We start from the raw sequence: 16,142 nt of genomic DNA, 5'->3' as shown, positions 1-16,142 counted from the left end.
TGGCGGTATCACCGAACTTTCCGCACCGCGCCCGCCAGTGCACTCCACCATGCAACTGGTCGGGAAACACGGAGCGAGATCAGTGACGGCGGCGTGTGACCTCGCTCTTCAACCTGGCCCCCTTTTCGTCGTCATGGATCACATTTCTGGCCTGCGCTTCCTTGTCGACACTGGTGCCGAAGTCAGCGTACTGCTGTCCTCCAAGGCCGACCGTGCTTCCAAGTCACATGGACCGATTCTCTGTGCGGCCAACTCAACCTCCATCGCAACGTATGGTCTCCGATCCCTTACTCTGGACATTGGCCTGCAGCACAACATTTCGATGGGTCTTCATCGTCGCTGAAGTACATCAACCCAACCTCGATCCGACTTCCTGACCCATTTTGATCTGAACGTCAGCATGCGTCCCCATCGTCTCACCGACAGCAAGACGCACATTTCCATCACTGGCGTTATATATCGGCTGTCGCTTCCACTGGCATCCGAACTCTGATTCCGTCATGCCCGTACACCCAAGTCTTCGCAGACTTTCCCGAGCTCACGAGGCCTTGTAATCTCCATCAGCCACCCAAGCACGGTATAACCCAGTCACATTGTCACGCGTGGTCCACCTGTCGCAGCTCGTCCACGCCGCCTCTTCGGTGAGCATCTGGCTATTGCAAAACGGGAACTCACCATATGCTCCAGCTGGGTATTATTCGCCCCTTCATCCAGCGCTTGGGCCTCACCACTTCATCTGGTGCCCAAGAACGAACCGGTTGACTGGCGTCCATGCGGCGGCTACCGGGCTCTCAACGCTCACACGGTCCACGACAGCTATCCCCTTCCACACATCCAAGACTTCACTAGACATCTGGAAAGATGCAAGATTTTTAGGTGGACCTTGTCAAGGCATATTATACCACCAAATCCCTGTTGAGCCGGCCGATATTCCGAAGACGGCCACCACTACCATCCTTCGGACTGTTTGAGTACGTACGTCCGCATGCCATCTGGGCTACACATCGCAGCTCAAACTTTCCAAAGATTCATTGCTGAAGTGACGCGGGGACTCCCAGCGGTATTTACCTACATCGACGACATCCTCTTTGCGAGTCGTTCTCCACAGGACCACGAGCGTCACCTCCGGGAACTCTTTAACGCCTCCAAGAGTTCAGCTTGGTCGTCAATGCCTAAAAATGTGTTTTCGGCTCTCCTGAGCTCGAGTTCATCTCGGTGTTGGGAATTCGTCCATTGCCAATTCTCACGTCCAGGCTGTTAAAGGCCCACTGTCCACCCTCCGGTCGAAAATATTTTCTTCCCCGGTGACTGTGAGACTTCGCCCCTGGAACGCAAGGCCGCAAAATGTTTTTGAAAAGAGTAACTAATAACGCAGTTACAGCCACCGCAATCACCCGATTCTATCCTGCCTCTCTCCTTCCGTGCCCTCGCAAAGGTTTTTCACTCTCCTGCCCGTGGTCGTCTAGCCTCCGCAATACAAATTCCCCTTCCTCCTCCGCGTTTGGCGGGAGGTGGGGCGTGGCTCTCCGCGAGCGCGAAAAAAAAAAAAAAAAACGCTCGAGGGAGCGCGCGCCGCTGGATTCAGTCTGGCCGTGGCGAGGGAAAAGCGCGCTGCGAGCGGTAGACACCCATCCTTCTCCCGTCAGTCAGCGAGACGGACCAATGGACGTCGTTCCCGGTACGTACGTCATTATCGGGGCCCGTCGGGCCAGCGCAGGAAGCGGTGAAGCTGGCTTCTCAAAGGAGAGCACGAGGGAGCTTTGAATTGTATTTTCGATGCTGTGCGGCGCGCGTGTCGCTGTAGAATTTTGCACAGACTATCACCGGTACCTGATCGAAACACTGGGCTCCTTTTCTTAAAAGGGCCTTCCCTGGACAGTGGCCCTTTAAGGACTTTTCAGCACCCACTACCCTACGCAAGCTCCATGAGTTCCTGGGCCAAGTGAATTTTTCACGGCGCTTTATTCCGCACTGCGCCGAGCTTCTTCACCCCCTGACTGACCTTCTCCGCACCACTAAGTCCTCATCCTCCGCGATTTCCTGGTCTCCAAAAGCTCAGGCCGCTTTCACGGCTGCAAAATAAGCCCTCGCCGATTCAGTCGTCCTCATCGACCCTACGACTTCCGCGCCCACTCCCATCATGGTGGATGCTTCTAGCGTGGCCATATGGTGCGGTTCTCCAGCAGCAGATCGACTCCGAATGGCACCCACTAGGTTTCTTTTCTCGGAAGCTCCAGCTGCCGAGGCTCACTACAGCGTATACATTGCCGTGAGCTGCTTGCCATCTACTCCACCATCCAGCAATCGCCACTTCTTGGAGGGCCGGCCATTTTACATTCTCGCACAGACCATAAGCCTCTGGCGTGTTCCGTACGATCCGCCGACGCTATAAAGCGGAGGCGCTGAGATCAGCATTACCAGCCCGTGTTAGAGGAAAATAAAGATGTACAGCGCGTGCTCGGAGCGGAAGCACGGCACAGGCTGTTCAGAATGAGCTGGTGCTCCGCTGCGACCCTACAAATTCGCAACAGTAAAACGGGTAGTGACAAGGGAAGTCCAAACCTAGATTGGAATCTCCAGGCATGTCCTTCTCTTCAGTGTGAACCGCATGAATGAGACGAAAAAATGTTCTAAATTCCACATCTCCGTTATCTCAACGTTAGGGTCCCACAACTTTTCTCCTCACATGGTTATATCTCAGCGAGTTAAACGGCGATTGTTGCTGAGAAGTGTTTCTGAATGCAATTCAAATATAGCATACACTCACAGAAGGCAGGAAATTTTTACAGCGAAGGTAATTTCATAGTGTAACTATGGTCCATGGAAAAAATAGTGTAACCGTTGCCATGCCATCCCCGCCTGGATCTGTTCACGGCTGGGTTTATGGCTATTAAGAATCAAAAACATCAAATAAAGCAACTTATAAGGAAACACTCTCCAGAAAGGGTGTTAGTATATAATTTATTTGAATGTGAATAGTAAGAAGAAAACTGCATTATCAGGATTCGAACAGATGTTTTGAGTGCCGAGATATGTAGTATTTTGCCACACAATTTTGTTCTTTATTACCAATTTTTTCAAGAGCACCAGTTCAAGCACTCCAATTCATGTTGGCTGGTAAAGAATTACTCGATGCACTTCTCTTAACAGTATGACACTTCCGATGAAGTGCTCACGTATAGATCGCACTTTGGTATCTACATTGTTGTACTGATCCCCGTTTTCTACACTGTGGAGGCGCAGGAGCATAATAGCATCAAAAGGAATGTCATCTGTACAGGTAAGAACTTAACGCCATAGGGATGTAAAGGAAACTAATGTGTGTGAAGGATATCCCAGAAAAAAAAATCACCTCCCAAAAATCCAAAAATGCGTGTTCTATTGCTTCGTTTTTTTTACAGATGAAACAATTAGTCGATCAAGAGATGAAAGGCCTTGGTATGGATCCATGTTTTGATTAATATATTAGTGTGAAATTTGAAGAGAACTGTTTTTACAACGGTAAAATGAGTATTCGTTTAACTTGCTTCAGGGTGTCTCTTCCTGGACCTCTGCTGTGCGGTAAACGGTACATAGGGCCTGGAAGCATTAAGTCACTAAGTCTCTATAGAGAACCTGCGCTGCCCAGTGGGCGCGCTTAAAATTAGACACCCAGCGCCGCCTGGTTTCAAAATGAGCAAGCGTATAGTAGGACGGAGCATGCCGCTCGTCATACCGCAGCTGCGCCCATCGGCAGATTTTGAGCTTTCCATTTTGTGCATAATGCTTTTATCACAGGTTTAACGTGTTTAAGAACTTGGAGTTTCCTTTTTGATTGCTTAAATGCGCAACCTGACCTCCTCAGCTAAATGCCAACTTGGCTACGAGCCGCGCCGCTGCTGCATTATGGAAGCTATAACGTTGCTACACGTAGGTTTCAAAGAGTTGTCTAAGTTCAGTCTTCCTTTCGTTTTCTTGCTATGGGGCGCTTGCAAAGTACAGCGTCTCTGCACGGTGAATTACGGAACACTTATAGCAAATAAGATTCTTCTGCAATAAAGCATTGCTAGTGGAGGGCAAATATATCATAGCAAAATGAAACAACCTCCCTGCTATATTATCATTCAGTATGATTTGGCAATATTACGCACATTAAGTGCACTGAACGCGTGCAGTACTTACCTACTGCCCATTTGAGGAACAGTAATGATTCAACTAGCTTCATAATGGGAAAATTTGTTGACTAAAATGCTGCCTTGTGTGTCGCGAAATATAAGGCGATGCCATTGAACGCATCTGTACAGAAACAAAGGCCTGCAGTTGCGTTTTGGCACTTGCTTATTTACGCCAGCGAACTACAATCAATTTAAGGGTTTAATTGTCTTTTGTTTATTCTTTATTCTTTGAAGCGAATAAAACCGAGATCCGCTGCAAAGCATGCATCTAAAATGCTCACACTTCTGGCAATGTGAAAAGCTAAGATAAATGTTGGGCAGAAATTATCAGTGCCTTACAGTACGAGAGCGTGAAGGACAGTTGCCATTCCATAAATCCCCCTAGTCTAAACCTGCACTATCGATGAGCCAAGAATGAATTGCATCCAAGGATGGGGTTACTATCGGTGAAGGTTAATAAAAAAAAATCTGTGCGAACTTGAAACAACAAACTTGCTATGCTGTGTTCCTTGTACAGAATGAAAATTGCAGAAGGCAACATTTAACCGTGTGGTGTCTGTGGTTGTACACTGACGTATCCCCACCCCTTTCACCTGCCCCGTGCACAGACTGCTACTAGAAATTGGCGTATTTATACTATTTCGTGCCCAAATAAAAGAATCGAGCAATCATGGTCAGTTAGCATCATGCTTGCCTTATAAGCATTCATGGTGAGACAGCTAAATCATACAGCGCTATATTTGCAATAGGAAAGTTCTGGATTCAATATGAAGATAATGTACCTATTAATTTGCACGTCTGCTAAAACAAATATTGCACAAATGTTTTCAGCTCTACTTCAGCCACCAAACTAAAACATCCAACTTAAAAACAAAAAGTGCTCTCTGTGAAGCAATACATCTTTATTCGAAGCAAACAATGAACAAATTAATTCTCTAATTGTGGAGCTTTTTTCAATCACAGCCCACTTACTGCCCGATTGAAAAATTGTTTAACGGTCACTAGATGAGTTGCAATAGCTTAATGCAGAAAGAAGTCTGAAATCATGCCGAATAGGGCATTACCCGACTCTGCAATTCCAACACAATACTGCGTATTCGGATAGGCTGCAAACTCTCTCGGTTTGTCATCTAGATGATCGCGATGTGCATATCTCGATGCCACTTACGTTTGCCCCTTTGTTGACATTGACTTGCCGTCCATCTTGCAATGACTCCACTCATGCCCAGTTCTAAAAGGCGCCCTTCAAAACACTTTCTCTTCAGGTTGCGCAAATGATAAAAGCGAATAACAGAATTTTATGTGTACGGTATGGCAGGCGAAGCCATGTAATGAAGCGCAATGAGCAGTGCTCAAACAAGAAGCTCAACAATACTCTGTACTCATCCAGTCTCCTGAATCCAGCTCAGTTCTACCACCACTGTGTTTTCTACAGCTGCAGTGGAATAGAGTACAGAGCAATCTTTTTATCGTAACTGAGCGCTTCTAAATGCAGCAGCATGCATTTGGTTTCGTGACAAATTGGACGCTCTTCAGCGCCTCCAGCAGCGGCACTCTCAGCCGTCCTACCGAGATAATGGCGCAACAGCCACTGGGTGGTACACAGAAAACTCCAGCGCAAGCTCCCTATACGATTTTTGAAAGTTAAGCTTCACTAGGGCAGGTAATTTGAGCCTTCAGCTTAGCGCCGGTTTCCACCTTCAAGTGAGCTTGACAGATACTGTGCCTTTACTTTTATACTTTTCGTATAAACTAATTTAGAATTGAAGCTAAATGTTCACATAGAGGTGGTCTTCGCATGGCACTGAATTTGATCTTCAAGTGACCTTGACCTAATGAATTGTGGGTGTCAAGGTTGAGTGGTGTCCACCCAAAGTATCAAGGCAACTGCATTAGAGGCGAAACAACGAAGTGGCGTCCCCGTGCTGTGGGATATCAGTGCACCTTAAAGATCCCATGGTAGAAAATATTCCAGAGCCCTCCCCTATAGCACCCCTTTCTCTCTGCTTTCACTCCCACCTTCCTCTCTTCCCTTACAGCACAGTGTCCACAGAAGTGCGCAGATACTGCGCCTTTCCTTTCCCGTGAACCAATTATATTAAAGAACTCCTAGTCGCTGTGGGTGACTACAACAAAGACCTAAAGCGTGAAACATCTTTCGTGCCAATGGCAGAAGAGAGGTTTGACTTGGAGTTGCATTAATGCCAACCAGAGACAATCCAAATGGGGCACCAGTTTAACTTTGTTGTCCAACGCAAGGCCATCAACTCAACAATGCAGATAAACAAGATAGAAACCAAGTCTCAAGTTCATGAATCATCACAGTGCATTCAATAGCAAGAAGACGAAACTACCACTCGAACCAGTGCTTATAACCGTGTGTTATGTCCACACAAATGTTGCTACATGTCAAACTATGTGCAGATGAACATGTCAAAACAGCTCGTCAAAAATCATTTAAAATCATTAAATCATGTTTTATTCAGCAGCTGCAACTGAAACTTGCTAGATGGCACCTCTTAACACTAATTTGTGACCATGTATGTGCCTTCTTAAGGTAGACACAAATTTTCAAATAAAAACAGGACTTTAATGTTAATCATGCATATTTCATTGCAAATATTAGCACGTCATCACTTCTCGCTGCAAAGTATTGAAATGTTTTCATTAGAAATGCTCAACGAGCAGAAGAATGTCGGGAAGCCATTCCGCAAACGTGCGGCCGTCCACTTTTCCTTCAATTAGTGGAAAGGCTTTTTCCCGCATCCTCCTGGAAGAGAACAAGAATAAAATGCTCAGCCTGGTTTCAAAAGCCACCACTTTCTAGGCATCAAAGGATGCTAGCAATACATGCTCGTGGCCATAGCCACAAGTACGTACATATTTTTTATGTCTTTCATCACTCGCTCTGCATTAGTGATTGGGTCCATCTCACGAAAATCTTTCTCATTTTTAGCGAGCAAAGCCTCTGCTCTGGCTATCTTTCTTTCCTGTTTGTCCACTGAAAGAGATAAAAGGCATAGAAAAAGTCAAGTTACAATAAGAAGACAAATTTAATGAGGCCTTTTGTGCACAACAAGAAAACCTAGAGAGTGTTGCACTGAGAGCAGTCTCAATCAATAATGATGCTATGGAGAGGTAGCACTGGTGAAAAGAACATCCTCCAAATGCTGATGAGGAGGACATTTCTACATAATGTGCTGGGCTCCCTCACTGGTGAGTAGTTATGTGAAGTTCTTGGTGCTGCATTCTGTTACTTGTACGTCAACACGAGAGTTTTAGTACCACATCGTGTCTCTCTACATCAGAGCTGTCACCGTCGTCAACCGTTTGCAGCCTCACAGTATTCAGAATTCATGAGCATGCCTCTTGCAGGTGGTGGCTGAGCTCTGATTGTTCTGTGCAACGCCACGAGATAAGGTGGCATGGCAGAGCTGAATATGGAAGAATCGAAAACTTGCCCTGTACTATGAGCAACACGCAAGCTACATCTGGGCCGTCACGATTGTCACCCAAGCCGACCACCCGGCACAAGAATCTGAACTAACAGACCCGAACACCAGGCCCTGTTGCGATTTATGGCCAACACTAGCCTGCATTCCTACATCTAGGTCACTTATGCAAAAAGGTATGCAGTCAAACGCACCTATAATAGTACCGGTTTTAACAATATATCAGATGTAACAATGGGCAGCCGCTGCACCCCCAGGTCTGCCATGTGTTCTATGCTAAAATAAACCACTTATTACAATGGTGTCATATTATATTATCGGTTATAATAATTGAATATGGTCACTGAAAGTGTTTGTTGAAAACGCAGAAACGTGGCCACCACAAAAGTGCACGCGTATGCGGAGACTCTAACAGTGCCAATGCAGCGACAATAAAAAAAAAAAAAAATTGGGACAGAGCATCTCGAGCCAATGCATTGGTTGGGTGCGCCGGGGAAGATTGCATGCTGTGGAGACGCGGAGAGGACGGAGCGTTTTCTCGTGTTGTGGAGGAGGGAAGGCGTACGGCACTGCTAGGCAAGGTCGTTCTCAGGGAGAGCTTTGAGCGCTCCCCCTTGAGACCGCCTGTTGCCTAGGCAATTCACATTCTCTCAGTCTCTGCATGATGGAGCAGTCCATTCTGAGAGTGACTGTCGTGCACTGCACAATTCTCCTCTATTCGCTTTGTCCAGGCCCCCGCTTCGCGGTTGCACATGTTTTGTGGCAGGCGTGCAGCAGCATTTGCGCACGTGTCTTTCCAGCGTGGTTCTCCCAGCGTGCCTCATCGTTGCAATGATCTTGCTGGCCCTGAGTTTTCCGTGAACAGCAATGGAGGATCCTCCTTCAGAAAGCGCGGCAGAACCAGCGCAGATGAGGAAGCGAATGGCAATACCGCTAGAACTTAAGTGGAACATTATATGGTGAGCACAAGGACAGTGTAAAAGTGTGCAACTTGGTGCGCAAGTACGGCCTGATGCAATTGACAGTATTGACAATCATCCACAACATGCTCAAAGATTGAGAACGAGAGCGATGCCAGTGCTGCTTATGCAATGGACAATGTCCGGAAAAGGATTCGATACAGGGCCTACAAAGACTAAGAACAGGCGCTCTACTAGTGGTTCTAGAACGCCCGTGCAGCTAACTTGCTGATTAGAGACCCAATTTTAGCGGAGAAGGCGAAGCACATCGCATACCTTCTGCACAACTCCAACTCCACAGCGATGACTGAAATTTGGTCCACAGTGAGCGGTAATGACAGCAACGCGTCGGGACTTGAGTTATTTTTACATGCTGACAATACAGCCGCGACAGATTAAGAGCTGACAGACAAGGCTATCGTCGCAGCAGTCACTGGTGTGGAGAACAATGACAGTAACGACGACGACGAACCGAAATCTGTACAGGCTGCGTCTCACCAGGAGGCTTTGAGAATGATCGAATCCCTGCGGGACTTTGATTTTGCCGAGAGCCTTCCACTGCACTATATTCAGCAATTGGATCCCTGCAGAAAGATGTCGGCCAGGTTGCCGTGAAACAGACCACCCTTACGGATTACGGGTTTCTTCCCGCTACGAAATAAAACGTGTAAGCTACCTCGTCCTCATTACACGTGTAGTTTATAATGTTTTCTTTGTTTTTTTGGCCTAACCTGGTTATAACAATGATATTTCCATGGCACTAAGTGGGTTTGACTGTACTTGCACTGTGAATAAAAATGTGAATAGAACATGTCAGGACCCTTCTATCATTTGTTTGAAGCCTCGAAGCCTTAGAAAACTAAAAGCAAACCACAGGTAGGTGACAGTTGCCAGGTGACATGGCTGGGCACTAAATTGTTAAGAGGTTTCGTAAAAGGAAATGGCCGTAGCACAATAATTTGAAAATGAGAATTACTGTGTCACATTTCTGAAATGGTGATAACATATTAATGGAGCATGCTACATGAATCTCACTGACTGTCTGTAAAATTTGTTCACTTTGAATTACAAGAGTTCGAATGATCAAGGTTTCACTGAATTGAACCATTCATGATTCCCTTGAAGTTTGAACAGACAATTGGATATAAGAGACACCATTCACCCAAAAGGTGGCTGCCTTGTGACTCATTCATTGAACCTCTTTTTTAACAGGCATTGGATGTTGAAGACAACTGGACGTAGAATACAACTGGCTATAAAGGACAAATTAGCTTTAAAGTTTGGTACTCAGTCTTGCTTGTAACAGACATTTTAACATTAGATGCGGCCCCATCTATTGCCAGGTTCAGTTGCAGCTACAATGAAAACAAGAGATGAGAGACACACCTGCGCAGCCATTATTAATTATAACTTCAGCTAACAAAGAGCAGATCAATCAGCCATGAAATGACTAATACAAGTCCCTGCAGTGGGAATGCAACATAGAGAAGTTCTTCAGACTCGCCAGGAAGAGCACAAGTGCAACTGAACATGTGAACATCTGCACGAGCCTACCGGGAGCGCGCGTTGTGTTCTCCAAGTGGAGCTTCCTACCAAGAATCACTGTAGGTGTGGTGACCACTAGTGTGAAGAATACAGCAGAAATTGTCTGTTACGTTGCACTTCCGTATGAGCGACAAATCTATCCGGTAAATGCAAAGAAAGCGCTCAGCTAGTGCCACTGACACAAACAAGCCAGCTAAAGCTCCTATAGAAGATGCCAAAAAATACTAAAATTCGTTGAAAAATACTAAAATGCCCTTTTATTACGAAAACTCTCTTTTGATTGATGTAAAAAAAAGCAGACTCAACCAGAGTTTCAAGCCATCATGTAAACGCAACTTTAGAAACGTCTTTGAAGTGCAAGGGTTGGACAACACTGAAGAGGTTGCTGCTTTTGCCTTCCTCAGGAAGTCCTTGTCGAACACCAGATTATAACAAACTCCAGACTCCTTGCATTTGACAACAGCTGTTCTAGTCTCTTTTTTGACATAGAAGAGCGAACGTGGGTGCAGGTCTTCTTGACCTTGCTAAACACTTTTTCACACTCTGCATTACTGTGTGGGAGAGCCAGAATGCCTAACCAAACTTTTGAGAGCTTATCATACTTAAAAGTATGATCGATGTCCCGAAGACTGACAACAGCAGGCCACTGCTCGTCTATACGCTCGTGAATGGTTACTTCTACAGGCAGTTGTTCCACCTGCAGTCGGCTGAACTGGGCTTGTAGGTCATCAATGACAGAATCATCATTTTGTTTCTCAGAAACTGGCAAGAGAACCGGAAAGCGGTTGACGAAGTATCTGACATCAGCAAACTTCGCTCTATCAATGGTAGAAAGCCTGCTTTCTTCAGAATCTCTGACTTCAAGAGGAATTTCAGGACAATGTAATTGCATGCAACCAGAAAAAAATCTTACTATGTAAGCTTTGTAGAGTCTTGCTGCCAATTACAAGGTCATTGTCATCCCTCTGGTTGCCAGATTTGTAGCCAACATTTGTCAGCTCACAAGCCCTCTTGATACCAGATGGTTTGATGAACCGCAATAAAACCTCTCTGAGCAGCCTATTAAGAACTTCTAGAAGCATATTGTCACAGAAGCCAGCGAAACTGGTTCAGCAGGTTTACTTACACCTAAGTAAAAGCACCGGCAAGATAAGGCACGGAACAGACTGGCGGGCGAGCACCGAGAGCGAAGAAGACGAGCGCGTGCCAGTCTCCCGAGCTCGCCACATGGCGGCGCCAGTAAAATAACATTGCGGCAGTATGTACTTGGGGATCAGCAGACTACAGAAATGTGTCTTTTCAAATTCTGGGATGACTGAAAGCAAAAAGTCCCAATATGCCTTGTTGACATCCAATAATGAGCTCGATCACAGATCTCCAGTTTCGATTTTTTTCTTTGATGTCGTTTTTTCTGTGCTTGTCGATTTCTGAGGGTCAGCTTTTTGTTTGATTCGTTCACTTGCTGATTCCAAGGGTGCCCTCGATGGATTCACTTCACTATGAAAGAAGCCGAGCAGTGGTTGCCACTGCTCAAAAAACCGCTGAGGGCTCTTGCCAAGAAATAACCACCGAGTGCTGACATGTTTCAAGATTTTTTTCGACTCTACGTCGTGCAAGCATCGAAAAGCTCTCAACTTGTCTTTCCTTTTCGACCTCTTTTCGAGGTAGAAATAAACATCAATCAATACCTCGTCCACACTGAAAGGAAGGCACGCTGAGACTTTTTGGGCTGCCAAATTGATTAAATGACAACACCCAAGAATGGCAATGTCCTCATTTTTTTTCTTTAAGAACGGCAGCAACCCCGTTTTTGGAGCCAATCATGACGGGCGCGTTATCGCACACCAAGCTAATGCTGTTCCTTAGCGGTATGTTGTGGTTCTGCAGGGTTTCAACAACAAGCGTGCCAATGTTTCGTGCAGTTGATTCCCCGCTGAGAGTAGGCATACCAAGCAAAGTGTATGAACAATCCCGTCGACGAACATGACCACAATCGAATACAGCTTAGTTAGCATCATTGCCGACGTCGTTGCTCCCGTCAGTAGCGATCGGAAACGGTCCAAGCTTAAGGCGACTGACAACACTGCTGATCTGTTGGTTGGCCATTTTCTTGGCAATCACAGCCGTTTTCATCCGAGCGCAAGCGTACGTCACTGCCTCTTTAGAGCTGGGAAACATCTTTCTGAAGAGGTTGCTGGCATGGTCTGCTGCAGTGAACGAAACGTTATGCTCAATCAGAAAAGCCGTGAAGAGACACTCCACTTGAATAGTGGCTTGGTCCACTGCAGCGTTAAAATGCCCACCAATCTTTTTGCTGGTGTCAACACTCGCTGAGGCTTTGTGCTTCTTTGTACCGAGATGGAGAAGAATGTCTCAATGACCGGCATGCACAATCTTCACATCACAGCAGCAGTAGGTGCAGAAAGCGTACCTTTCACCTTTGCGAGATTTCCGCATGCACGGAAAATCAGTTGAATAACTGGGTATGAACACTTGAAAATACTTCTTGTCGGACATCTCATAAGCACACCCTCAGCAACTACGCTGCCAGCAAAATAAACCCAAGAGCCTGACAGGCTCGGCTCGGAACGTCAACGATGCCGATAGAGTCGTACCCTTTTGAATAGGGGGTGATTTGATTGTAGCAGTGGTGCCGACAAGTGGTGAGGCAAACAACTAAGATGTGCGCCGCGGAGTATGGTGCTATGCCAAGATATCGGGCAAGTGGTACAAAACTAGCTGGTTTCGCATTTTCACACGCTTGCTTGGTCTTGCCCTGCTACCTTTTTTTAGTCAGCACAAAAATAAAGTCGTAAAATGATAGTGGACACTATGATACTTTTAAAAAACAATTACAATCGGGCACTTTACGATAAAATCGTAAAACTTGGCGGGCATGCAAATGACATAAGAACAGAAGTGGTTCTGCTCTGACGAGGACATATAAACTGCTCTGTTTGCTATTCAACCAGTTTCAACTCCACTCAGAAATGCCGAATTTACTTTTCATTTATTTTTCATCAGACCAGCGACATTTACAAACTTGTTATTCACAGCTGCTGCAATTTTTTGTCAAACAAGCATAAATTTCTGAGTGATATTTCTGCTGGTAATGTTTTATAGTTTTCGCTACTTTTAAGATTTTGTGGCACTTTTTTGACTTGAGCTCTTGTAGTGTTACCAGACACATAGCTTAGTTGCGAACTGCTAGATACGGCACCACGTCACATCGCGATCGCATTTTGCAATTACTGCAAAAGCACTTCGCCAGCATATATAGTTTTGGCATGGTGACCATGAGGCTCTTAGCCTGATTTTCAAGCTGGAAGAGGCTGTGTAAAACAGCATCAATACAGCCATGAAGCAGACCAAGATTTACAACTATTTCAGCAGTAAATAAACATAAGAAAGTTACGAGGTGTGGTCAGTGTGAGGTGGCCCACCAAGAAAATGCAATATGTAAATGAGAGCTATAATACCCTTTTGCAACAGGATATAGCCTTCTATTTTTGCATATTTTAGCCACAGGATGCTTATGTCGAAATAACGTCTGGCTACAAAATGTGAACGTGGTACCCTGCTTATAAAGCACCTCTCATAGTATAAAGACAAAAACTGCTCCCCAGTACATGTTCCTTATAAAGAGGTTCAAGTGTATTTGAGATTGACGGTATATCCACCACCTTTACTATGACAAGCATGTATCCAGCAGTTTTCAGAAAAATAACAAGCTAAATGATTGAGCTATAAATATGAAAAAGAAGTTAACAAGGGTTGAGGGGAAGCCTCAGTTCGCAAGCCAAGGCAACATTTCAACAAGACTTGTATTTGTCTGGGCAGAGTGATCATCACTGACGGGGTTTATGCACGCTTTTCTTCAAAAGCAAAGAAGGTGTCAAACCCGGATATATCGAATGCGAAGGGGATCGCGAAATAGTTCTGTATACTGATAATTCGATATACAAAAATCGGCTTGAGACTCTGCTTGCAATCGTGAAAGATATTGTATTTGCTGTGTAATCAACCCACTCGCATAATATACCCACCCTCCACTTTGGCCGCCGAGGATTAGAAAAAAGAAAGCATAAGTCAGCGCTGTACCTCCGTTTCGGCCATATCCCCAGCTCATTTATTGGCAGTGCGCCAAGATGCTGCGCAGCGATAACATCACACGATGTTTATCTTTTGACTATACTTTGGATGCTAACTCCTGCAGTGGCAGGGACTCCTCATATGTACGGCTGGAGACTCTTAGAATATAGTGGAGCCCATGTGTGGAATGAAATGAAGTTAAGGAAAAAATAACTTTTCGGCATCTTTTAAACACTATTTAATTTTCACGGAACTGTCGGAATAAATTGATTGTGTGTGTTAATTTTGAAGTTTTTCTGTACAAGGTCTGCAGTAACATTGTACTTGTTTTTCATTTGGACCCATTACTAGCCGTAAAGGCTATGGGTCCAACCAACTGTTCGTGTACAGTTTTTTAGCACAAATAAAGAAAAAAATAAAGAAGAAAGAAGAAGAAGAAGGAGCGAACTTGGCAGAGTGCCCGTGATAGCTCGATTGCACAAGCCTGGTTCGATTTATCACGCCACGCTTGGGGCGGACAGGGTCCACTGCCACAAGATCACTGCAAAGCGTGATAGCTGCAAATGCCGTTTGATGCAAACAGTGCTAAAAGCCGGTACAGCTGACTGCATGCTTTTACTGATTCACAGATGGAAGGATGAACAACACTTGCAAATAAAAAATCTACCGCTTCTTAACGTCCACAGCTGCCACAACTTATGCTACGTCGCACATTCAGCACGACGAAAAGGATGCACGACTCTCACACACACAAAAAAATAATAATAATCCCCCCCCCCCCTTAATGTCTACAGCCGCCACAGCTTCATGTGGAGCTTTATATGTGCAGCTTTTTGCCGCACATTCAGCATGACGACACAAAACGCGCATTGCACGTCACCCGCCGTGCACAGAGGGTTCTCAACACACACTGGAGAAAGCGTCCGACATTCTGTCTCCCACGAGCTGAGCTGGCTTGTCGGCACTTGCGCAGTGCATGATGCAGCGAACGAAGACCGGGAAAGAAAGCGGAAGGGCAGAGAGAGAAAGCTCAGAAGAAGAATGGGCACACCCTTGCGCTTCACTCTATTGCTTTGTTTCCCTCTTCCGAACACCAAGGCTGCATTGGCTGGGCCTGCTTCGTACCGGCCATTGCCAAACCGGTTCCCACTCGTTTCTCCACGCACATGGCTTGCAAACATCACGTGCTGGTGCACGGCAAACGATCACCGCAGATGAGTGTGCCTTTGAGGAAAGAACACGGCACTGCTCTGGACAACCCGTCACCGAACGGTTCTCTTTCATTCCACGTGTGGCTTGAAAATGCCGCGCGGCAAAAGGCCGAGGGTGATGCGATCGTCTTTGGTGATGGCACACCTTCCAGTGCGTGGTGCAGATTTCGATATATCGAACAACCGATGAAATTGGAGTTCGATACATGATGCAGCTTTCCTACACTTTTGCATGGGTTTTTCAAGGGGATATTGCATGAGTTCGATATGACCAAAATACGAATTATCCGGATTCAACTGTATAAACCCTGCCAGCGATGATCGTGCTGCTGAGATGAAAGCAAGTCCACTTGTTGAAAAGTAGGCTTGACTTGCGAATTGAGGCGCCGTCTCAGCCTTTGTTTGGTTCTCTTTCATGCTGTGTAGCCATCCTCCTCCTCTCATTCTACCCCGCCCTATAGGATGTAGCATGAATACACACATGAAAACAGCATCAGTATACCAAGCACTTGAACAGGGCAAGATGAGTGACAACAGCTTGTTAAGATGTGACTTCCCTCTTTCACTCAGCAACTGAAATGACTCGAATTCCACAATACCTGGTCCAAACAACAAAGTGGGTAACTAAGCTTGCTGAAAACGAAAGTGGCAATTGCTGTGCTTCCGCGGAGCAGTTGCAACTGTTATGCACTTGTTTCAACACACAGTTACTGCAATGCAAGGACTGCA

General features: G+C 45.8%; 1 protein-coding gene and 1 pseudogene across 2 annotated transcripts in view; both read right to left on the bottom strand.

Moving 5' to 3' along the window:
• Positions 1 to 6,610: 6,610 nt before the first annotated feature.
• LOC146209280 (uncharacterized) overlaps positions 6,611 to 16,142 on the bottom strand; it is a 99,714-nt gene continuing 90,182 nt past the window's right edge. For both annotated transcript variants that reach the window (XR_014706176.1, XM_084598888.1), the window contains 2 exons: positions 7,035 to 7,155; positions 6,611 to 6,924 (listed from right to left, as the gene is read on the bottom strand). Coding sequence is in view for 1 of the 2 variants with exons in the window: in XM_084598888.1 (XP_084455014.1) it covers positions 6,822 to 6,924; positions 7,035 to 7,155 (224 nt within the window). In the remaining variant the exon portion in view is untranslated. The remainder of the gene's footprint in view (positions 6,925 to 7,034; positions 7,156 to 16,142) is intronic.
• Positions 10,320 to 16,142, bottom strand: LOC146209281 (uncharacterized; annotated as a pseudogene).

Source organism: Amblyomma maculatum, chromosome 1 (assembly GCF_055883805.1).
Source record: "Amblyomma maculatum isolate TAMU_Amacu chromosome 1, ASM5588380v1, whole genome shotgun sequence".
NCBI lineage: Eukaryota > Metazoa > Arthropoda > Arachnida > Ixodida > Ixodidae > Amblyomma > Amblyomma maculatum.
The sequence above is the reverse complement of the archived record's forward strand: the minus strand, read 5'-3'. Positions and strand labels throughout refer to the sequence as shown.